The sequence below is a fragment of the Chiroxiphia lanceolata genome, chromosome 10 (genome assembly GCF_009829145.1).
Source record: "Chiroxiphia lanceolata isolate bChiLan1 chromosome 10, bChiLan1.pri, whole genome shotgun sequence".
In the NCBI taxonomy this organism is placed as follows: Eukaryota; Metazoa; Chordata; class Aves; order Passeriformes; family Pipridae; genus Chiroxiphia; species Chiroxiphia lanceolata.
In genome coordinates this window covers 21,257,654-21,279,823 of record NC_045646.1, presented here as the reverse complement: position 1 = coordinate 21,279,823, position 22,170 = coordinate 21,257,654, and the positions used below count along the sequence as shown (strand labels likewise).

Here is a 22,170-nt window from a genome sequence, read left to right as displayed (position 1 = left end):
CTATTGGCTGCCTGAGGGCACCTCGCGTCCCCATTGGTCGGGGCCGGGCAGGGGGCGGGGCCTGAGTCGCCGCCGCCGCCGCTCCCTCAGGGCCCGGCCCGGCCCCGCCATGGCCCCCGCCTGGATCGGCCGCCTCTGCCTCCTCCTACTCTGCCTCTGCGGGGAGGCCGCCGCGGGGTGAGTGCGCTGGGACGCGCCCGCGGCACTGGGGAGTGCGGGGGTTCAGCCTCGGCGCCGCGCCGGCCCCCTCGCGCTCGGGGTCGGCGGCTGCGGCGCTGACGGGACCACTCTCCCTTTCCCCCCATCCCTTTCCCGCCTCCCTTTCCCCCCCTCCCTTTCCCCCCATCCCTTTCCCCTTATCCCTTCCTCTCATCTCATTCCTCTCATCTCATTCCCCTCATCGCTTCTCCTCGTCCCATCCCCTGACCCCATTCCCTCATCCCTTTCCCCCCTCCCATTTCCCTCTCCCGTCTCTCATGCCCTCTCTCTCCCATCCGTTTTCCCTCCTCATTCCCTCTCCCTTCCTGTCCCATTCTCCTCATCCCCTTCTCCTTTTCCTCTCTCCCTTCCCATTCCTCTGCCTTCTCCTCCCCCTTGTCTTCCCTCTCTCTCTGCGTGTCCCACCTCCTCTCTCTCCCTTTCCCTTTCCCTTCCCCTTTCTCTCTCCTTCCCATCCCCTTCTCCTTCCCCTCCCTCTCCCTTCCTCTCTCTCCCCCTGCAGGAGGGATTTCTACAAGATCCTGGGGGTTTCCCGCGGCGCATCCATCAAGGACATTAAGAAGGCCTATCGCAAGCTGGCGCTGCAGCTCCATCCCGACAGGAATCCCGACGACCCGCGAGCGCAGGAGAAGTTCCAGGACCTGGGAGCCGCCTACGAGGTGAGACCTGGAGCCGGGAGTGTCCCTCTGGAGCCGGGAAGGGTGGAGGGGGGCTCGTGGAGCCAGGGAGACTCGGGAGGATCCATCCTGTAACATTCTGTAGGGGAATGAGAAAGGGAATGTAGGGAATGGGAAGGCTGTTCCATAAGGTGCAGGTGCAATCCATCCTCCTCCTGTCACCGTGGCAAATTCCATGCCCTCCCTGTCAGTTTGTTGAATTCTATCCTACATCTTTTATTATCATGGAATGCTCTGAGTTGGAAGGGACCTTAAGGATCATCTCAGTCCACCCCCTGCCATTGGCAGGGGCCTTCCACAATTATATCAAATTCCCTTCCTTCCTTCTCCTCCTCTCATCAAATTCCATCTTCATCCTGTTGCTGTTTCGGATTCTGTCCTACACTTTTTATTCTCCTGGAATCATGGAATGCTCTGAGTTGGAAGGGACCTCAAGGATCATCTCACTCCACCCTCTTCCATGGACACGGACATTCCACAATTATATCAAATTCCTGCCTTCCCTTCCTCCCCTCCCCATCAATTTCCATCCTTCCCTCGTTACTACATCAAATTCCATCTATTCCCCTGTTCCCACCTGGAATTTCAGGCACTTTCCCTATAAAACCCAAAGTCCAGATGCTGCCAGGCTGCTCAGAGGGCTCCTCCTGCCACAGGACAATCCAACACCTCTCCCAGCCAGGAGAAAGCCAAGGCACCAAGTTAAAGTTGTCTGGAATTTGAGGGAGGAATAGAGGAGCACCAAGTTAAAGTTCTTGGGAATTTATTCCCAGAAATGGAGCAGCAGCAGCTCCCAGTATTGCACAGGGACAGGTGTGTGTGTAGGGCCTGGCTGGGATTAGTCTGAGCTGATGGGAGGTGAAAGGCTTGGCTTTTAGAGGGAATTCAGTGGGAAAAATAACCATGGGTCGCATATACAGGAGAATTCCTGCTGTTTCCATGATAATACTGTGGGATGTAAGTGATCCCTGACATTTAATAAATAACACATAGGTTATCTCATGGCCCAAAGGCTTAAAGTCAAAGCCTTACTTTCCCTGGCTGTAGTTCCATCCAATGGAATTTGGGCAGGTTGATACAGGACCTGTTTCTTCCATGTTTTCTGTCCTTTTTGTCCTCCCTCTGTCACTGCTGGATTCCAGCTGTTCCCTGTGGAGCAGAGAGACCCTGGAAGGTGGTGTTGCGAAATTCCATCAGCAAAAATTCCCAGCAGTGCTTCCAGCAGTCTGGTTGGGTGGGAGGTTGGGATCCTCTGGGAGGAACCCAGTGCAGAGGGAAGGGGTTTGCAGCCTGGCTCCTGCTTCCATCTCTGGTGCTCCCCTGCTCCTCAGGTATCCAAATGTGAAGCAAATGAGGAAGTGAGAGAACCAGCTGGAATTTATTTCTCCATGATCAGAAAGAAAACTCTTCACTTTAGTTTTGTCTCAGAGCTGGGGCCTCTTAGTTCAGACTTAAACTGAACCATCCCTGGGCAACCAGGGAATATAAGGATTTTTTTTTTTGGTGGAAAAAAGTGTTTCCCTCTCTTTTGCAGCAGCTCTTGCAGCTGTGAGCTTGGTGTCCTTCCTGTGAGCTGGGATCTTGTCACATTTGGTGGCACTTCATGCATGGAAAGGATTTTTCTACCTCTTCCTCAAGTTTGTTTAAATTTCCCAGTTTGTTTAAATCTTTGCCAGCAGCTGAGATTATTCTTCTTATTTAAAAAACTGGGGAGGAAACGGTTGTAAAATCAAATCAGAAATCCAGTGTTGACCTGTGTGGTTCTGAAAACAGGTTTGGAAGAAAGTTTTGATGCCCTGGAAGGTCTCTGTCTCCCTCTTTAGCCAGGACAGCTTGGGAATCCTCCTGTTAAATCAGTGGGAGATGCAGTGGATTGGTTTGAGGGTTTGGGGCAAAATGCAGCCAGGATTGTGTGTCCCTTAGAACCCAAACCAGGATTTTCCTCACCAGAAAGCCTCTGTTGGCAGCACCACTGCCAAGGGTTTGGGGAGTTGATTATGGCAAAGCTTTCCCAAAAAATTGTGGGGAATGTAAGTTAATGGAACTCCTCAATGTCTTTCTTTTAACGGCCTCGTTGATTCCAGCCCAGAGCTGCCTGGTCTGAATGCAACTGTTTCCATTAGGAAGGACACTGATCCCAGGAGAGGGAGCTGAGACCCTTCTGCATGTAGTCATTAGTCTCAGGATGGGTTTGGGAGCAGTTTCCATGGAAATCTCAAGGGGCAAAGGGAAAATTGAACTCTCACCCGCTGAGTGAAACTCGTGAGGCCTCCAGTGGTTTTGTCCCTGTTGCTGGCATTTATAACTGCACAGAATTCCAGAATGGTGTGGATGGGAAGGACCTCAAAACCCATCTCATTCCAACCCCCTGCTGTGGGCAGGGACACCTTCCACTAGCCCAGGTTGCTCCAAGCCCCATCCAGCCTGGCCTTGGACACTTCCAGGGATCCAGGGGCAGCCACAGCTTCTCCAGGCACCCCAAATTTCAGGCTGGTTTTCATGGTTTAGCCACTTGTCCTCCTGTTCCCACTCCTCTCCAGCCTTCTGGAAGCTCACCTGGCAACTCTGACCTTCCCAAATGTGATCAACAGGGAAAGGAATAGTAAGTGTGATCAAAACTTCAGAATTAAAACTGGTGCTTCACAGTCTTAAAAGTCCTGACTGAGCCACAGGGATGGTGGTATATGATTGTTTTTTTCAGTGTGTCCTTGTAGGATCTGAGTTATTCCTTCTAATTTGTTTTTAATATTTAAGATAAACTCAGTGTGTATATTTTCCATGTTGTTTTAATAAACTGAATGTAATTTTTTATGGGTTTAAGTGATAAATGTTTAACTTTTCTAGACCAGCGCAGCAAGCAAGTCCTAGACAAGGCTTCTGTGACATAAAGCCTCGCTGGTTGTCCCCAAGTGCAGAGTCCTGTGGCCTTCAGAGCCTTGTTAAACAACTCCCCTGAGCTGCAGGTGACGCCTTTCCTGCTTCCATGTGTTTTCCAGGTGCTGTCAGACGAGGAGAAGAGGAAGCAGTACGATGCCTACGGTGAGGAGGGACTGAAGGACGGGCACCAGAGCTCCCACGGAGACATCTTCTCCCAGTAAGGAGCTTTTCCCACTTTAGGCTGTTCTCCAGCTGCAGCTCTGATTTTGTGATGCTCAAGCTCGTGGTTTTTACCCCGTCCAGGTCACTGATGTGCTGTGAGATGGAGCATTTGAGGAAATACATTTCTAGTGGGTGTCCCCTGTGACATTCTCCCTTTGGTTGTGCACCACTCCCCACTACAAGGGCAGCAAACAGGAACCAGGGGTGACTTCCCACATGGACAACCCTGTGGGTGATTTGTCAGGTGCAGCACCTGCATCAAACATGTGGGGACTTTCCCAAGTGCATGACTGAGGTTTAACCTGTTGTCACACCTCGTGTGCCCTTTGGGGACACTTCCCCTTCTGCAAAGTGTTGCTGTAGCAACAAAGCAACTACAATTCAGAGCATTAGTCCAAAGGCACCTGCACCTGATTTTCTGCCCCTTTGGATCAGCCAGGCACAGACTTCCTGAAGTCATTCCTGTAGTTGCTCATCTCTTGTGATCCTGGGTGAGAACTTGCACTGCTTGTGGGGGACAATGTACAGGTTTTCTAGGAATTTTTCCTCATCCCTTTTGTCCTCAAACAAAACAAACCTACTTAGAGTTTACACCTTGTAGTGGCAGCTGAGCAGATCAGAGGGGACTTCCCTTGGGCAGATTTTGAGATGTTCCTGCTCCCAAACCTGGTTTCTGTAATACAGGAAACTTTTCCAATGTGGCTCCTTTGCTTGAAGTGTCCTGGAGGAGGACACTGCAGGTTCCTGAGTTTTCTCTGGAGCTTTAGGACTCTGAGGAGGTTGTTCTTTAGGGGGACTGAAGCATTTGCCCAGGATTCCTTCCTGAACTAACCCCATGTGCTTTGCTCCAGCTTCTTTGGGGACTTTGGATTCATGTTTGGAGGGAACCCTCGCCAGCAGGACAGGAACATTCCCCGAGGGAGTGACATCATCGTGGACCTGGAGGTCACACTGGAGGAGGTGTATTCAGGGAACTTCGTAGAAGTAAGTTCACTTCCCAGAGTGTTGCCAGGTTTGAGGTGCCTGACCAGTGCTCAGAATATCTCCCCCCAAAAAACAGAGCTCCAAGAGATGCTCCTGTTCTCAGTGTCTGCCCGTGGGGGGTGTTGTGGTGCTCTTTGCTGTAGTTTACTGAAGAAACTACACATTTATCCACCTTTTCCGTCTGGCTGTGTCTCTGTAAAGTGGGATAATACTTACTTATTGGCTGTCAGTCACTAGCTGAGCTTTTTTAGTGCAGGTGTAGAATTTAATGATATTTGAGGGCCTGTTCATAAGCTTCAAATTCACTTTGCAACTCCTTCAAAACCACACCGAGGATTTTTCATGGTCTCTCTATGTGGCCAGACGTGTCACTGCAAGTTTTTGGATTATATAATTGGGAAAAGTATGTGAAAATTGCTGTTTCTTTTAAGCAAGTACCATTTCTGGTGCTGACAATCCCTCCTGTTCTGCACGTTGGTGTTGGCATTGACTGATTTTGTGCTTTGGGTGTTTGGGGAACCCCAAATAATTTCCCTGTTCTGTAGGACAGGGAAGTGTCACAACCGAAGTGTGAGGTGTTCCATCTCAGTGTTCCCTTTCCTGTGTGAAAAGGTGTGCAGGAAATGGAAAGGAAATGGCAATTGTGGTGTCAGAGAGAGTTTTCCTGGTGTTTAATGTGTGACCACAAGGTGAAAACTCGGGGTGTGCTGCTGAGGTCACACACGAAAACGTGGCGCTGGGTTGGAGTTAGATGATCTTCGAGGTCTCTTCCAAGCCAAACCGTTCTGTGTTCAGGCTGTTTGAGAAATCCAGAGCCTTGTGGAGCCCCAGGAGTGCTGGCACCAAGCTCTCCCTCTTCCCTGCAGGTTGTCAGGAACAAGCCAGTGGCCAGACAGGCGCCGGGCAAACGGAAATGCAACTGCCGGCAGGAGATGAGGACAACACAGCTGGGGCCTGGGCGCTTCCAGATGACCCAGGAGGTCGTTTGTGATGAGTGTCCCAACGTCAAGTGAGTCGAATGCTCTTCCCTGCTGCTCAGAACCCTAAATCCTATGATTTTACCGAGTAATATAGAGATGTTTATTCCCAAGCTGGCCGCTAGGTGGGGGAAAGTGCCTGAATTCCCGGTAAGAACTGGGGAATGTGGGAAGTCCTAACGCAGGTTCCTCGTTTTCAATGGGCCAGTCTTTATTCTTGCAGCAGAGCTCTGTTGGATGGAGAGCTCCCCACTTTCCTCTTCCAGCCTTTTATTCCTTGCACAGTCACACTGCAGTGGCAGTGCCACAACTAAATCTGGTTCAATACATTTGGGGAAGCACGCAGCTTCCAGCTGGGAAGAGCTGGAAAGGAATGCCATGTTGTGGTCACACATCCAGGTGCTGCCTGTGCATTTAGGAGCTTTTAACTTTGCCTCCCCCAACTGGTTGAGCACCTAAAAAAGGCAGCACTGACCCTCCAGTTTTAGATGTGAGCAAGGCAAGAGTACGTGTGAGCTTGTGGGGGTGTTCCCATTACCCCATAACACACATAAAAAGCTGGAATAAAGTTGAAATAGAGTTAAAAACTTAGCGCTGGGTTGCTCTTCCCATTTTCAGGCTTGTGAACGAGGAGCGGACGCTGGAGGTGGAGATCGAGCCGGGGGTGAGGGATGGCATGGAGTACCCCTTCATTGGGGAAGGTGGGTGTGTGCTCAGCTCTGGCCTGCTCCGTTTCCATGATTCAAGGCCGTTCTCCATGGCACTGGGAGCGTCCAAGCCCCACTTTGTGGCGGTTGGAAGTGCTGTGTCCTCTGCACGTGCTGAAATCCAGGAGCATCCCTTCGCTGGGAGTGGGGACGGGCACTAAACCAGCACCAGGTCTGATGTTTCAGGTAACACTTGAGCAGGAGCATCTGCTCCAGGCTTGAGTGTGTGGGGGAGTCCCCTGTGCCCAGGGAGATGAAGGACACCACTGACACACAGGCAGGTCTTCCACAGCAGCAGAGAGGTGTGACCCCGCTGACGCAACACCCAGAGAGTCCTAAGGTCTTTTAGATATATTTAAGCAGAGTTTTATTCATCTAAAGATCAACTAGTTGGTTTTTTTTTCCTTTAACATGTCAGCTGCAAGTCTGTGTTTGATATCCTGCTTGTTCCTGAAAAAAAAATAACTATCTCCTTGAATTCCTTCTCTCTCCCAGGTGAACCCCACGTGGATGGGGAGCCCGGTGATTTGCGCTTCCGAATAAAAGTTCTTAAGTAAGTCCCTGGCCTAGTTAGACTCTTCCTGCTGACTATAAAGGCAGCTTGCAAGGCATTTTCTGGCCAGTGTTGCCCACTCTGGCATGGAGCTTGCCCTGCAGCGTGTTGGTGCAGCCCTGGCACTCAGGGCTGTGCAGGACGTCCAACCCTGATGGTGCTGGAGTAGCTGGATTTGTTAGAAGTGGGGTTATCAAAGCATCTTAATCTTTTTGGCTTGAATTCAGCGGGTGTGATTCACATGAAATACCTCCTTTTTCCACAAATACACCATCTCCCTGTTGCAAGGAAATTCACTACTGAGAAGATCGTTGTGTGAGTCACTTCTTGTCACTCCTCAGCACTCCCTGCCCTAGAAATAGAAAGGGCATTGGGCAGTACTTATCCTGCACAGGAAAATGAGGCTAAATTTGATTCATTCCTCACTTCCCCTCCTATTTGTGAATTCTCCAAACTCCCAAAGAGAAGGGAAGACGCTGAAGGACCTGTTTCCCCTCTGGGGAAGGAGGAAAGTTCAATGTCTCTCATTTCCACAGGCACCCAGTGTTCGAAAGGAGAGGAGACGACTTGTACACAAACGTGACGATCTCGCTGGTCGAGGCACTGACAGGCTTTGAGATGGATATTGCCCACTTGGATGGGCACAAGGTGAGGCCCAAGGTGCTGTGGAACCCAGAGCTACCTGCAGATCTCCTGTGCTTGCTCAGAGTCTGGTTATATCCAGTATTCCCTCAGCTAGAACCTTCCAGCCCAATTCCCATGGAGCCAAAACAAGCTCTCAAGTGTGGGTCTCACTTCCATGCTGTCTCAGCTGGTGTTAGTTCTGGCACATGTCCTGCCTGGATCCGTTGATACCACAGGTTTTGGCAAAGGATCAAATCTCCAACATCAGCTGGAGCTTTCCAGAGGGTTGGAAAGGGTGTTGGAGTACTGGGGTGCACACACGCAACACGGAATGACTAGAGAGGTGTCCAAGGAACGACTGGACGTGGCACTCAGTGCTCTGGGCTGGGTGACAAGGTGATAGTTGGTCACAAGCTGGACTAGATGATCTTGGAGGTCTTTTCCAACCTCAGTGATTCTGGGATTCTGTGATTCTGCAACACTAATGATGTCCTAAAATTCCTTTTCCCTCCAGGTTCACGTTGCTCGGGATAAAATCACAAAACCCGGCGCCAAACTGTGGAAGAAGGGAGAGGGTCTTCCAAACTTTGATAACAACAACATCAAAGGCTCCCTAATAATCACCTTTGATGTGGAGTTCCCCAAGGAGCAGCTGACCCCGGACCAGCGGGAAGGTGGGTGTTCAGAGCCCACCAGAGCTGATAAGAACCTGGCACAGCTGATCCAGGGGCTGGAGTGCTCAGGGAGGGCTCTCCTGTGCCTGTGCCCCTTGTACAACATAACACAGTTGGCTGATGCCCTGTGCTGAACTCCCATTTCCCTGGGAAGCAGGGAAGTTTGGCTGCTGCAGCTGTAGGGAGCCAGATGAGGTTGGGATGTGCTGCTGCTGGAATGTAGCACTTGGCAAGTTTGCAGGTGCTTTGTTTTGGAGCTGGCCATCTGGCTGGGCTTAGCCTCTGCTTTGCCTCTGCTGGAATGGGATCACAGGAGGATTTTCCAGCCCCTGCTGCTACTTTCTTGGAGGCAAGACTTGTGGGAATCCCTCTGCTGTCGAGGGTAAGGAATGTCAGGCTGTGTCAGGAGAAGGGTTGTTCCTCTCCACACCTCCTTCTCTCCTACTCCCTCTAGGAGAGATCTGCTGCTCAGCTTCAGTGCTCAAATGGAAGCTTGATGAACCATGTAGAAATCCTAAAATTGACAGGATTCCCTCTACTCCTTGCTGGGAATTCTTTGCTGCAGCAGCCTCTGTGGTCACTTCTGCTCTGCATCAGAGTGGGCGTCAAGGGCCTTGTCCTCTGCCACGGGGCAAAGATGTTCCTGGCATGTACCAGTGCAGCTCCTCAGGAAATCCCTATCCCAAGAACTTCTTCCAGGGCTTCTTCTGAAGGTGCTTTTTTAGTGGATTTCCTGAACTCCTCAAGTTTATGGAGGGAAGCCAAGCCCTGGGTGGGCTGAGCCCTGTGGCTCTCGCTGCTGCCTTGGCCACGCCGTGCCAGCTGCCACGGGCAGCCCAGTTGGTGGCTGCAGCTTTGGGTGTTCTGTGGCCCTTCCTGCAGCTGGCTGGGCTGGGAGGGCTGTGCCCCTGGGCTGTGCTTTGGGTGATCCTGCTGTGGTTTTATCCCTGTGCTTTCCTACTTCTTCCAAGGGTATCTCACAGAGCGCAGTGGCCACGTCCCTGTGGAGTCTCATTCCAGGCTCAGCTGCCCTTCTAGAAGTTTCATCAGGCAACAGCACCTCTGAAACACAGGAGGTTATTCCAGCTGTTGCTCTTGGCACTTTGGAAGACATTGGGCAAGGAGCAGTGACAGAAGCCTCCGTGTCTGTGACAGTTCCTCCCACACCTTTACGGATATCCGGGAGCAGAGGGGTGACCGTGCTGCCATGAGTGTGTTTGGGCACAGGGTGTTTCTCCAGCACCTCCCTCCTAAAGCAATTCCACATTTCCCAGGGGAAGGTGACTGGGTAGGCAGTCAGATGCCTTCCTGTGTGCTGGATATCTCTGAACATCCAGTGACTGAAGGAGTTTTATGAGGGAATAGGTCAATTCCGGCTCTGTGGCAGTGGTTCAGTGGACACATCCAAAGGAAAACTGGGCTGCAGAATTCAAAACACTCCTTTTTTCCTTATTGTTGGCTGTGGTCCTGATTTCTTATCTCCTAACCATATGTCCAGCTGCTGGGGCTGTCAGAAGATACTCTGGCTCCAAGAGCACCACTGAGCTTTGGAATAAGATAAATAATCCTTTCTTTCCTGCCAGTGGAATTGGGCAGAGCTGGCTCTGTCACTTTTTGGTGGTATCAACAACATTTCAAAGTAAAAATTGCCTTCAGCCTCCAGTAAAAAATGCCTCAAGTGCAGTAGCACCAAATGCCAGGATTCCTGATTGGAATTCCTGATTGAACCTTGGATATGTGTTGAAATATCCTGTTCGCTGCTGAGAGTAGCAGGAAACGAGGTGCAGGAATGGTGCTAATCCCACTTTTTTGGTGTTCCTGGAGTACCCCTTTCTCCAGCCCTGTTCTTCCTTTCTAAGAACCACACATCCAGGAGCCACATCCTCTCACTCACCAGCCAGGAAGTGACTTGGAGCCTCTTTTGGATGCAGAGAGGAAGTGAACTTACCTTGCTCTCCCTGGAAAATGACCTGTCCCTAATGATCAGCAGCTCCTGAAGAGAGATTTGCTTTGTCCTGTTTCTGGAAAGAGATCAGGAGTCTCTGCCCATCAGCAGGAATAGTTCTCACCTGGCAGAGAGCCCTCTTGATTCCAGTTACTACTTCCAGACCAGTTTTCCAGTATTTTAACAGAGCTATTGTGGCAATTATACATCCAATTCCTGGTTTTAAAGGGTGGCACAATGTGTAGCCAAAAAGAGTTAAGGACAGACAAGCGGGACAAGGTTTGCAGGGAGACAAACTGACTTTTAGCAGGATTTCCTGAAGGATTTCCATGCCTGAAAGGTTGGAATTTTCTTCTGTACAAGTAAATTGGTTGGTTTAGTTACTAATGACCAACCTGACCCTCCCCTGGCACAGCCTGAGGCCGTTTCCTCTCCTCCTGTCCCTTGTTCCCTGGGAGCAGAGCCCGACCCCCCCGGCTCCCCCCTCCTGTCAGGGGGTTGCAGAGCCAGAAGGTCCCCCCTGAGCCTCCTTTTCTCCAGGCTGAGCCCCCCCAGCTCCTTCAGCCCCTCCTGCTGCTCCAGACCCTTCCCAGCTCTGTTCCCTTCCCTGCACATGCTCCAACCCCTCCATGTCCTCCTTTAGTGAAAGTTATTTGGAAGTTCCCCCTGGTGTGGGGAGTTCCCCCTGGTTTTGGGTCCTGGCAGCCCCTCCTGGGGCTCTGAGGGTTTTGCTGCTGGTCTGAGCCATGCCCTGAGGGGCCCCAGGGCACTGAGTGACCAAACTGACTTAATCAGAGGGGACTCCCTCCTTAATCCCTGGAAAAACAATGTGACGTATCCATTCTTCCCACTCTGCTTCCTCTGCTCCGGGTGGACTTGCCCTTTCAGCAGCAGTGGAGACCTGCCAGTCCTTCCCTGTCCTGCCAGCCCCAGGAGATGAGCTTTTATGGATTTAAGGGCTGACTCACTCTTTTAGCCTGTTCTGGTAAGAATTTGATCCTGCCAGGTCCTGGGACGTGTCAGTTCCTTGAAATGCTTGATGCCTGGGATTTCAGGAGTGAGGAAGGTGTATCTGAGGAGGCATCCCCCCCTCTGGGCCCTGCTCACTCACTCTGTCCTTTCCCTTGCAGGTCTCAAGCAGTTGTTGAAGCAAGGACCTGTGCAGAAGGTGTACAACGGATTGCAGGGATATTGATGCCTGGGAAAATTGGACTTCCCTGGAATTGCAAAGTCAGATTTGTTTGTGGTTTTTTTCTCCTTTCCACTGGAGAATGGAAAAGGGGGAGGGGGGGGAGGGCAGTGGTTGAGGTTTAGCTGATTTTTAATTTGTAAATGATGGAAGTGCTCAGAGTTGGGGGAAATACTTTTTCAGGACACAACTGGTGCTGCCTATCATGTTCCACGTCCTGGAACAACAGAGATTCCTTGAGCAGGAAAACAGAGGTGGGGAAGGGAGTTTTAAATTCCATGCAGGTTGGAATTTCTGGTTTTTAAATATATTTTGATGTGACTTTTCTCGACCATCTCAACATATTTTCAGAGCTGCTCCTGCTTTTTACATCCTCTGTGTCCATTTCTTCCAAAATATTGTTGCTTCGGGGTGGTGTTTTTAGTCCCAGCCCTTCCCCTCTGAATCTGGGGTGTGGTATTGGTTCAAAGTCTGTGTTTTTGGGGCAGGAATACTGGTGCTCTTGGGAATGGATTGGGAATGGTTGGAAAAGGAGGGAATAGTCTTTTAAGACCTCTGTGGACTCTCTTAACTACCAAGTAGTCCTGTTGTCCCAAAACTCAACACTTGGTTTGGAACTGGACCTTGCTCCAGCTTAGCAAAGACTCCTGGGTCATGGTGGGATTTGGGAATGGCTCCATGGCCTTGGTTCTCCCTCTTTTCCCCCACCTGTAACCAGCATTTACTGGAAAAGCTCCCCCCTCCTGCGCTCTGTCCTCCGTGAGGACGGGACAGGTGACGGAAAATAAAGTGTGTGTTTGAGTTGGAATGGCAAAACCTCCCTGGTGATGTGTTTCCACAGCCCTTTCCCTGGGACAGCCAGGCCCTGCTTCCCTCTTGTAGGCAGCAAGAGAAATCCTGGGATCGTTTCGGTTGGAAAAGCCCTCCGAGCCCATCGAGTCCAACCGTCCCCAGCACTGCCCAGGCCACCACCGACCCATGTCCCCAAGTGCCACAGCTTTTGAATCCCTCCAGGGGTGGGGACTCCACCACTGCCCTGGGCAGCTCTGCCAATGTGTGGCCGCTCTTTTAGGGGAGGAGTTTTCCCTCCTATGCAATCTGAACGTCCCCTGGAGCAACTCGAGGCTGGTTCCTCTTCTCCTGTTGTGTGTTATGCAGGAAAAGAGCCCGACCCCCACCTGGCTCCACGCTCCTTCCCGTTCCCTCAGGGCTCTTGGGGGCTGGAAAGTGGGATCCTCCCAGCTGCTGCCTTACCCCCCATTCCCTTTCTGGGGAAGTGGATGGGATGTGGTTTGCCTCCACATGGAACTGTGAGCTGGGGAGCAGCAGGTGGAGCCTCCAGGTTGTTTTGTTTTCGGTTTGTTGTTTATTTTCCTTACTGGGAGCTGGAAGAGCTCGGTGAGGTGGGAACAGCTTGGTCCAGCCCCTGTATCCCTGCTGCCCTGGATCCAGCCCCGTCCCACCCAGCCCTGGGCTCCAGCGGGAGCTGACGCAGCGGAAGCTGCGGCACTGGGAAGTTTTCCTGTTGGATCCTTTGTCCATTTGCCTTGGCAGAGCCCAGCGGGCCGAGACAAGCCCGGGATGCCAAACCCTTGGACTCCCTGCCTGGTCTTCCTCAAAATCCCTTAGGATAAGCTGTATTCCCAGCTGAGGCTGCTCCCTCTGCCCACGGCTGCCCAGCCTTTTCCAGGTGCTGCAGGGCAGCTCTGCCTCTGCTCCCCCTCAGTTCAGATTTCTAGGAAACCTCCGATTTCAAAGAAATTCCTTCCCGTATCCCTGTGCACGGGGCTGATTCCCGTTATTCCAGCCCCCTGCAACCCTGCTGCCAGTGCTCACCTGTAGCAACAAACCCAAAAAGCTGGGATTTCACTCCAGAGTCCCAGCTTCCCCCTGGAGAAGTTGTAACCTTTCCTACCTGCACCCCCAGCAGCAGCCAGTGGGTTTATTTTGGGCCTGGCTCCTTGTTCCCGCTGCTGCTTTTCCTTTCCCTGCTAATCCCTTTCCTTCCTGTGGTTTGTTTTTATGGCATTGTGGGGCTGGACTCCTCGGGGAGCTCAACAATGGCTGCAGAGCCCTGAACTGTACAGCAGCAAGGAGGAAAACAGGAAAAAAAGCCCCAAATTCCAAGCAGACAACCCTGCTTCCTTCCATCCTTTCCCTCCCGCTGTGGGGGGGTGTCCTTCGCCTTTCCCACCTCCAGACAAAGCTTCCAGGGCTTCCAGGCTTTTTCCCAGCAGCAACAGCAGTGCTTGCTCAAACATTTCCACAGGTTTCTGGATCCTTTATACTTATAAATGCTTCCCGGGGGGTTTATGTGTTCCCATCTTGGTCAGGGACCAAACAAGGATCCGGACAGCGCGAATCTCCAAGCTGGGAATTCTGTCACGCACAGCCTGGATTTCCAGCCCTTCCTAAGCAATGCTGTTCCCAAACTGGACCAAATAAACCCTAATTTCCTAATTTCTCTTTTACCCTGGATCCTTGTAAAGGTGAGGATAGAGGTGTGTTTTTCAGTCCTTCTAGGAAAACACTTGTCCTTGGAACACGTTCCCGTGCTGCTTTGGGGAGGCCTGGCTGAAATGGGATCCTGGTTTATTCCTGAAGGGAATGGTTTTCATCACCTCCAGGGCCTCACCACTGGCTGGATTTTAGATGTCATCACCTCCATCAGCGCTGAGTTCCCACCCTTTGGATAGATCCCTCCCATCCCAGGGGAGGAGAAGGAGCAGATGGAATGAAGATTCCATAGCAGGTTGATGATGGGGGCGAAAACAGGGCTTGGATCTACTTTTCCATCATGCCCTGCAGCCTTATCCATGTCTCCTCTCCCTCCACAGCCTGGCTGGCTGCACCTAAAGCCACATTCCCCATCCTAGACCAGGTGCTGAGGTTTTGGGGCTGCTCCAAGGAGCTTCAGCCCTCAGTGTGGGGATCCTGAGGGGTGGGAGTTTGCTTCCATTTGGCTTCAGCCACGCAGAGGCTTCCAAGTCCAGCAAGTGTTTGGGAAGTGTTCCCAAACAGCCATTTTCCTATGAGAACTTCTCTGGAAGTACAGCTCAGGAAGGCATTGGGTTCTTCCAAAGAAAAATCGTGTTATTTTTGAGTCATCTGTGTCTGAACCTTCCTGCTCCGGAGCCAGCAGGGAGGGCAGGAGGGAGAGGGGGCTGGTGCCAGGAGAACATTGCTCTGAGGGCACCTGGGATTGCCATGGGAGCCTCCAGCTGGGAAGGGAAGGTGAGGTCGTGATTCCTCACCGGAACCTGAGCTAGCAGCCCCCATCCCAGCTCCCCTGCCAATCCCTGGATTGCCCAGGGAGAGGACAGCCCATGGGCCTGGAGGTGTGGTGGGATGGGTGGGATCCCGCTGCCTTCATCCCGGCTGCCACCCGCGCATCCCTGCTCCTGGCCAGCTTTCTCCTGCATCCTGCAGCTCACCTGGGAGGTGAGCAGGAAGGGAAGAGGGCAGAGATGGGCACCCACCTGCCCTGCCAGGAGGGACTGGCCAGCACAGCCCTTTCCTCTGCTGTATTTCCAGGGAGCCGCTTGCTTCCATGTGGGAGCAGGAGGCTGCTAGAAAGCAGATCCCAAACAGTCTCCATCCCCCCCAAAAAAGCGGATCCCCTCACCCCAGTGCAGCCCCTGGGGGTTAACAAGGGTGTCCCAAAGCCCAGAATTCAAACATCTGGGGCTGTGACACTGTGACCTCCGGGAATTTGGAAGGACGTGGTTTGTTTAGTCCAGAAAAGCCACAATGACACCAGTGCAGGCTCCGAGTGCGTAAGAGGTGTTTACAGGGATAATCCCTTCCTCCTTCCAGATGGATCCCATCAGCCCCACTTTTCTCCCCCTCCCCACCCCAGCAGGCACAGGAGGTTTGGGCAGCTCCTGGAGCCATCCAGCCCTTTGGCTCTAGGGCACGAAGTCTCCTGAAGGACACGGATGGAGGTGCCGACCTTGCAGAGGGAGCTGATGTCCAAAAGGGAATCTGGAGGTGGGGGGAGACCTTCCCACCCCATCCAAGTCTCCCGTGGGCTGGAGACGAAGGGAAAAGCTCTTTCCTGGCACGTGGGCATGGTCTCACTGGTCTGACTGGAGCAGGGGGCAGGGATCAAGGTCTTATCTGAGCTCTTATCCAAGGCAGCGATAGCGGAGTGATGGAAACCATGCGTGCAAAACAAAGCCTTGCCCGGCAATCCCTGCAGAAAACCGGGATGCTTCACTCCGGGGGCTGGTGAAAGCTGCCAGAGGTTTGTGTACAGAACAAACCAGGACCTGAAAAACCCCCGAGGAGCAAATGGAAAACCCCCACGGCTGACGAGATCCGCGGCGACACACTGTCCTGAGCTGGGATCCGGGGCGGAAGAACGGCCAAATTTGGGAAAGGATGGGCCACACATGTGGCTGCCAGCTGCCAGGGAGCTGATCCCTGCTGGAAGAGTGACAGAACAGGAGCCCAGCTCCCAGTTCTGGGGCAGCCGGGTCGCACGTCCCCAGCTTGCCACAACCTTGGTGGCCCCGCCATGAGGCAATTGCGGGTTTTGGGGTGAGGAAGAGAAATTTTGGGAGGTTTGGGATGAGGAGGAGAAAGTTTGGGGTTACAGTGTGCTGGGAGTGGGTGCTGCCACCACAACCCCTCTGCAGCTCGTCACCATGTCCCTGTGGGACACCAATGCTGGTGGAAGGGATGGGGGTGGAAGGTTTGGATGCATTGCCCCTGGACACAGATCGAGGTGAGGCTGTTCCCTGGGGTCCTGCAGTTTTGGGGGTTCCCCTTGCCAGGTGCTGCCCCATCCCCCTGTGGGAACTCCAGACCAGCAGCGGAGTCGGCTCCGTCCTGGAGCGCTCTCCTGCTGCGACGGACACGCGCGGGGGGCCTGCGAGCAGGAAAGAGGCTTTTCCAGAGCTGCTCCAAGTGGAGGCTTCCTCATCTGTCCAAAAGATGACGCATTTCAGAAGCAAAAAGCAAAACAAGACCTGCTATTCCAGACCTCCCTGGTTTCTCCAGCCTGGGTCTGCCCTGGGTGCCCTCCCGGCTATCCAAGGGCTCCATCGCAGCCGTGGGGATCCCACAGGATCCGCTCTCTGCAATCCCAGCCCGAGCAAGGAGCTGCAGCCCAGGGAGGGGGGGACTGGGAATGAGAATCCCTCTGGCTCTTGGGGACCACGATGCAATACGTGCAGGCAGCAGAGATGCCCCAAGTCCGAAACCCAAAGCAGAGCCGGGAATGTGGCCGTTTCCCCCGACTGGAGGGGATTTTATCCCTCCATGGGGAGCAAACCCACTGTGTGTGACCTTCAGAACCCCTGGATGCCCGTGGCAGGGACAGGCAGTGCTTGTCCCTCAGCACAGCTCCTGCCAAAGGCGATGATGCTCACGTGCCTCAGCCCTGTTGTTTTGGATTCTCCGGCCTCTCGGAGCCTCCGCAGGGTGGGGAACACGCCAGTCCCTGCCCCTGGAGCCTGGGGAGGCGAGGGCTGCTTCAGGGATGGCCGTGGGCCAGGGTGATGAGGTATGGGCTTGGGACACCTCCTTCTCCATCCCTGCTAGAGGACAACTCCCAGGGTCATCTCCCCATCCCCTCTGTCCCACATCTCTTTTCCCCTCTTCCTCCATCCCAACTTGCTCACAGGGTGTTTAGAAAGGAAAGAGCTGGAAGTTAATGCGGGAGAGCTCCTCTCTCCTGTGCTGTCCCCTCCACCACTGTCCCCAGCCAGCTCCTGGCTCATCCCCAGCCCTTCCTGTCCTTGGAGAGGTGGAGATGAGCAGGAGAGCTCAAAATCTTCCTTTGGGTGAAAGGGAAACGAGGCCAAGAATTTATTATTGATACAACCAAAGTTTAAACAGTCAAGAGGAGTTTTTAGCTGGGACTTGGACTGTGGAAAACTGGCCCTCACAGCTGTCTGTGCTTGGCCTTGGAATGAAAAACAGTGGGAAAGTGACTTAACTGAGTCAAACCAAAGCCGGGGGAAGGCTGAAACGAGCTCAGGAGCTGCAAACCCCTCCAGCAAACACCAACAGCCTCTTTCCAGAGGCCTGGAAAACTCAGTGCACAGCCCAGGGTCAGACACTGGGACTGGCACCGGCAGCCACAGCCTGTGATGGACCCGTGATGGATCTGTGATGGATCCACAGCCTGTGATGGATCCATGATGGATCTGTGATGGATCCACAGCCTGTGATGGATCCACAGCCCCCAACAGGGCTGCTGAGGGAAATGAGAGCAGCCAAAGGTGTAGTGGGAGTTGATGGGTGCTTTTATTACACAAGGTGTGACATCCTCCCTCCACCCCTCTGGAACAGGGATAGATGAGGGTTTAACTCCATCCTTTTAACCATTCCTTGGCTGTTTCTCCTGCTGGTTTCCCCACCACCCCCCTCTTCCCCATTTTTCCATCCATGCCAGGTGTGTTTCTGTGGAGTCTCAGTACATCGTGCCAGCCCAGCATGGGGAGCATCCCCAGGGCAGGGGCTGCTGGGGGCGTCAGTCCAGCTGGGACAGGGCAGGGAAGCCACTGGTGTCCCTTGGGAGCAAAGCCCGTGGCACTGGGGACGTGCATCCCTTGTGGGGGAGCAGCTTGGTCAACGGATTCACGGAGTGATGATGGATCCAGCCCCTGCCTCCCCAGGGTGATGCTGGATCCATGGGGAGATGATGGATCCATCCCTTGCCATGTCCATGGGGAGGTGATGGGTCTGTCCCCTGCCTCCACAGGGTGATGATGGATCCATGGGGAGGTGATGGGTCCATTCTCTGCCTCCACAGGGAGATGACGGATCCACAGGGAGATGATGGGTCCATCCCCTGTGTCCATGGGGTGACGCAGGACAGCTGCCAGCTCCGTTAGCAGCTCCCTCCCGTGCACCAGAAGATCCCCACGGCCATGCCCAGCAAGCAGAGGGTCCCCAGGATCAGCCCCAGCACCAGTGGAGCGCGCGACCGCACGCTGAGTTTTCCTGCAAGAGCCGAGAAGGACGGAGGTGACAACCGGGGTCACCCCACCCATCCCTGGCCCCAGCCCCGGCCCCAGCCCAGACCTGTCCCGGCGCTCTGAGCCTGCAGGATGCTGACACAGGTGGTGTTGAGGAAGTGCTGCAGGTGCTGTGTGGTTATGGGGTACTTCATCAGCTCCGTCTTGGCAAAGGCGGCCACCTGGTGCTGGCCGGGCCAGCGCCGCTGCCAGGTGGCGTTGGGGACGTGGAAGCTCAGGAAGGCCGTCCCGTTGAGGGTCACCTCGTAGAAGCTGTGGGATGTGCCGTTGGGGAAGAGGTGGCAGCCGAGGTGGCAGCAGAGCCTCTGGGTGTCTGTGGGGACAGAGGGACAGACGGGGTCACCAGCTCCCACCCAAACCGTGCCCTGAGCTCTCACGGTCTCAGCCCTGCAACAGCCGACCCAACCCACGGCTCTGCTCCCCCTCAGTGGCTTTTCTAGCGGCCGGGATTATTTTCCCTCCCTTATCTCCCAACAGCACAGATCTAGTTTTATGGAGATGAGAGGGTTTCGGGGCACCCATTGCTCTCCTGGATGGATGCACCCAGGGAGCAGGGGGACACCAGGACGTGGGGGTGTCACACCAGAGACCCTGCGGTGACACAGGGCTCCCCAAGGAACAGGTACAGAAATGTGGAGCTGGGGAAGAACAGCTTTGGGGGTAAGGAAGAAAAGGAAGGTGAAGCACAGCCTGGGCAGGAGCAGCAGAGGAAACTGGGCTTGTGGAGAGGTGCGGGAGCACGAAACCATCACCAGCAGCATCTCATTGCTCCCGGAAAGCTGTGGGATGCTGGCAGGGAGCAGGCAGGGAGTAGGCAGAAAGCAAGTGGGATGCAGACAGGGTACAGGTAGGATACAGCTGGGATGAAGGCAAGAAGCAGGCAGCAAGAAGGCAGGATGCAGGCAGGGTGCAGGTGGGATACAGGTGGGATGCAGGCAGGGTACTTACACCTCACTGTACCCCCCAGCTGCAGTCCCAGCCCTTTTCCCGAGGAGCAGCAGCAGGTTGAGCTTCACCCCGTTCTCAGGGCAGGCTCCGGATGAGAAATTCCCGGCTCCACAGAAGGGCTCCCTTTGCCCACAGAGAGGTTTTGCACATGGTCGTGTCCCCACCCCTCTGCCCACCTGTCCCTGCAGAGCCATCCCCGTGCCCTGGCAGGGCAGAGGGTTCTCCCCCGCCCCAGTGCCCCCCGGGCACCACTCACAGTCCATGGGTCTCTCCTTGTTGAAGAGCTTCACCAGGTTGCTGAAGTTGCTGAGATAGGTGGTCACGTCCTTCTGCCGCTGGGCCCAGGCGTCGGGCGGCTCCAGCGGCAGCACCTGGGTGACATTGTGCCCCTCCAGCACGTGGCTGAGCCGCCCGTCCAGGCTGGCGTTCCCCCAGAAGAGGGAATTGCCTTCGAAGACGCGGGTGTAGTGCACCATGGTGAAGGTGAGCGGGGCTGCGGGACACGTGGGACATCACGCACCGCCCCGTCACCCCCGCGAGCCCCGCGCCCACCCCCCGCCACCCCCCGTGTCCCCCCACGCCAACCCCGAGCTCTCGGACCCCGTCCCCCTGCCTTACCCGCCTGCTCCGCCCCGCAGCCCAGGGCCCCGCAGAGCAGCAGCAGCCGCAGCATCGCGGGGACGGGCACGGGGATGGGGACGGCACGGTGGCCCCGAGGCTGGCCCGGCCGGGAGTTCGGCGTGGGGACAGCGGTGGGCACGGAATGGTGGCCCCGGGCTGGCCCATGGGATGTTAAGCCGGCCGGGGAGGTGGGGCTGTGGGAGGAGGAGAGCGGGACTCCAGCCAGGTCTCTCCCATTTCCTCACCCGACCCACCCGCACCCCTTCCCTGCCGGACATGCCGGGCACTGCAGCGCCCCGGGATGCGGGATGAGGCTCCAAATCACCTCGGGACAGAGGGAATTGGGCGAGCAGCCAGTGCCTGCCTCAGTTTCCCCATCCCTTGGCTGGGCAGGGTCCATCCTGCTCCCCTGGGAGACCAGTGGGGACACGGTGATGGGGACCATTCCCAGGGAATGGGGGAGGGATGGAGAGAGCAGCCTCACACCCACCAGGCCTGGAGTGGGCATCCAGCACCAGGACCCCCCTCCCTGGAAGGGGGTGACACTCGGGGGAGCTAAGATGAGGGGTGGGAATTCCCTCACACAGAAGAATTCCTTCCCAATATCCCATCTACCCCTGCCCTCTGGCACTGGGAAGCCATTCTCCGTTGTCCTCTCACTCCAGGCCCTCGTCAATAGTCTCTCTCCATCTTTCTTGTAGCTCCTTCAGCCACTGCAAGGTCACAATCAGGTCACCCCAGAGCTTCTCCTCTCCAGGCTGAACAATCCCACCTCTCCAGCCTTTCCTCCCAGCAGAGCTGCTCCAGCCCTCTGACCACCTTGGGGCCTCCTCTGGACTCTCTCCAGCAGCTCCATGTCCTCCCTGTGCTGTTCCCCAGGGCTGGAGCAGCTCTGCAGGGGGGTCTCCCCTGAGGGGCAGAGGGGCACAATCCCCCCCTGCCCTGCTGCCCACGCTGGGGGATCAGCCCAGGGCACGGGGGGGTCTGGGCTGGTTCATGTCCAGCCTCTCCCCCACCAGCCCCCCAGGCCCTTCTCCCAGGGCTGCTCCATCTGCTCATCCCCAGCCTGGAGTGATCCCGGGGCTGCCCTGACCCAGCTGCAGCACCAGCCCTTGGCCTTGTTAAACCTCAGGAGATTCCCAAGGGCCACTTCCAGAGCCTGTCCAGGTCCCTCTGGATGGCCCCGTCCCCCAGGTGTGTCCCTGCACCCTCAGCTCAGGGTCACCTGCAAAGCTGCTGAGGGTGCCCCTGATCCATCCTCTGGCTCATTAATGCACATCTTAAATAACACTGCTCCCAGCACAGACCCTGAGGGCACCACTGCCCACTGGTGTCCACTGGGACCCTGAGCCACTGACCACGACCCTCTGGATGGGACCATCCAACCACTTCCTTGTCCATCTGACAGTCCATCCATTGAATCCTTCTCTCCCCAGTGTAGAGAGAAGGATGTTGTGGGGGACCATGTCCAAGGCTTCACAGCAATCCAGATAAATGACTTTATAATCCATATAAATGTCCTCTGTAGCCCCTCCCTTGTCCACTGATGGAGTCACTCCACCACAGAAGATCACTGGGTTGGTCAGGCAGGACCTGCCCCTGGTGAAGCCGTGCTGGTTGTCCTGAATCCCTGTCCTCCCTGTGCCTCAGCAGAGCTTCCAGGAGGGTCTGTTCCATGACCTTCCCAGGCACAGAGGCTGACGGGGCGGTAGCTCCCAGGCTCCTCCTTTCCACCCTTTTTAAAGACGGGAACAACGTTTCCTTTTTCCCAGTCACCTGGGACTTAACCTGCCACGGCTTTTCCAATAACCTGGAGCGTGGCTTGGCAGCTCCGTCCGCCAGTTCCCTCAGGACTCTGGGACGCATCTCACACAGGACGGGGTGGCGCGGGATGTCCCCACGGTCCGGCACGACATGGCGCACTATGTCGCGATACGGCGCGACGCGTACCCTGCCCGCCGCTC

The 22,170-nt window shown here is 54.8% G+C and overlaps 2 protein-coding genes across 2 annotated transcripts; one reads left to right on the top strand and one right to left on the bottom strand.

The window, feature by feature from the left end:
- Window positions 1–45: 45 nt before the first annotated feature.
- DNAJB11 (DnaJ heat shock protein family (Hsp40) member B11) lies at window positions 46–12,456 on the top strand. The gene is made up of 10 exons (XM_032698284.1): window positions 46–177; window positions 722–878; window positions 3,893–3,990; window positions 4,847–4,979; window positions 5,846–5,988; window positions 6,575–6,657; window positions 7,159–7,216; window positions 7,753–7,864; window positions 8,355–8,514; window positions 11,590–12,456. The coding sequence occupies exons 1-10, from the start codon at window positions 110–112 to the stop codon at window positions 11,652–11,654; spliced, it is 1,077 nt and encodes a 358-aa protein (XP_032554175.1). The 5' UTR covers window positions 46–109; the 3' UTR covers window positions 11,655–12,456.
- A 5,423-nt stretch (window positions 12,457–17,879) lies between these two features.
- PROCR (protein C receptor) lies at window positions 17,880–20,342 on the bottom strand. The gene is made up of 4 exons (XM_032697891.1): window positions 20,204–20,342; window positions 19,842–20,078; window positions 18,684–18,950; window positions 17,880–18,602 (listed from the first exon to the last, which is right to left on the bottom strand). Exons 1-4 carry the CDS (start codon window positions 20,256–20,258, stop codon window positions 18,490–18,492), a joined length of 672 nt encoding a protein of 223 aa, XP_032553782.1. The 5' UTR covers window positions 20,259–20,342; the 3' UTR covers window positions 17,880–18,489.
- Between the last annotated feature and the right edge of the window lie 1,828 nt (window positions 20,343–22,170).

What these genes read in the sequence shown, in the direction of transcription:
- DNAJB11 (XM_032698284.1), top strand. Translation starts at nt 110, where the DNA reads ATGGCCCCCGCCTGGATCGGCCGCCTCTGCCTCCTCCTACTCTGCCTC. An exon ending in GATGAGTGTCCCAACGTCAA is followed by an intron (nt 5,989 to 6,574) that starts GTGAGTCGAATG and finishes TCCCATTTTCAG; the next exon opens with GCTTGTGAACGAGGAGCGGA. An exon ending in GACCCCGGACCAGCGGGAAG is followed by an intron (nt 8,515 to 11,589) that starts GTGGGTGTTCAG and finishes TTTCCCTTGCAG; the next exon opens with GTCTCAAGCAGTTGTTGAAG.
- PROCR (XM_032697891.1), bottom strand. Translation starts at nt 20,258, where the DNA reads ATGCTGCGGCTGCTGCTGCTCTGCGGGGCCCTGGGCTGCGGGGCGGAG. An exon ending in CTGCGGGGCGGAGCAGGCGG is followed by an intron (nt 20,079 to 20,203) that starts GTAAGGCAGGGG and finishes CGTGTCCCGCAG; the next exon opens with CCCCGCTCACCTTCACCATG. An exon ending in CAAGGAGAGACCCATGGACT is followed by an intron (nt 18,951 to 19,841) that starts GTGAGTGGTGCC and finishes CTGTCCCCACAG; the next exon opens with ACACCCAGAGGCTCTGCTGC.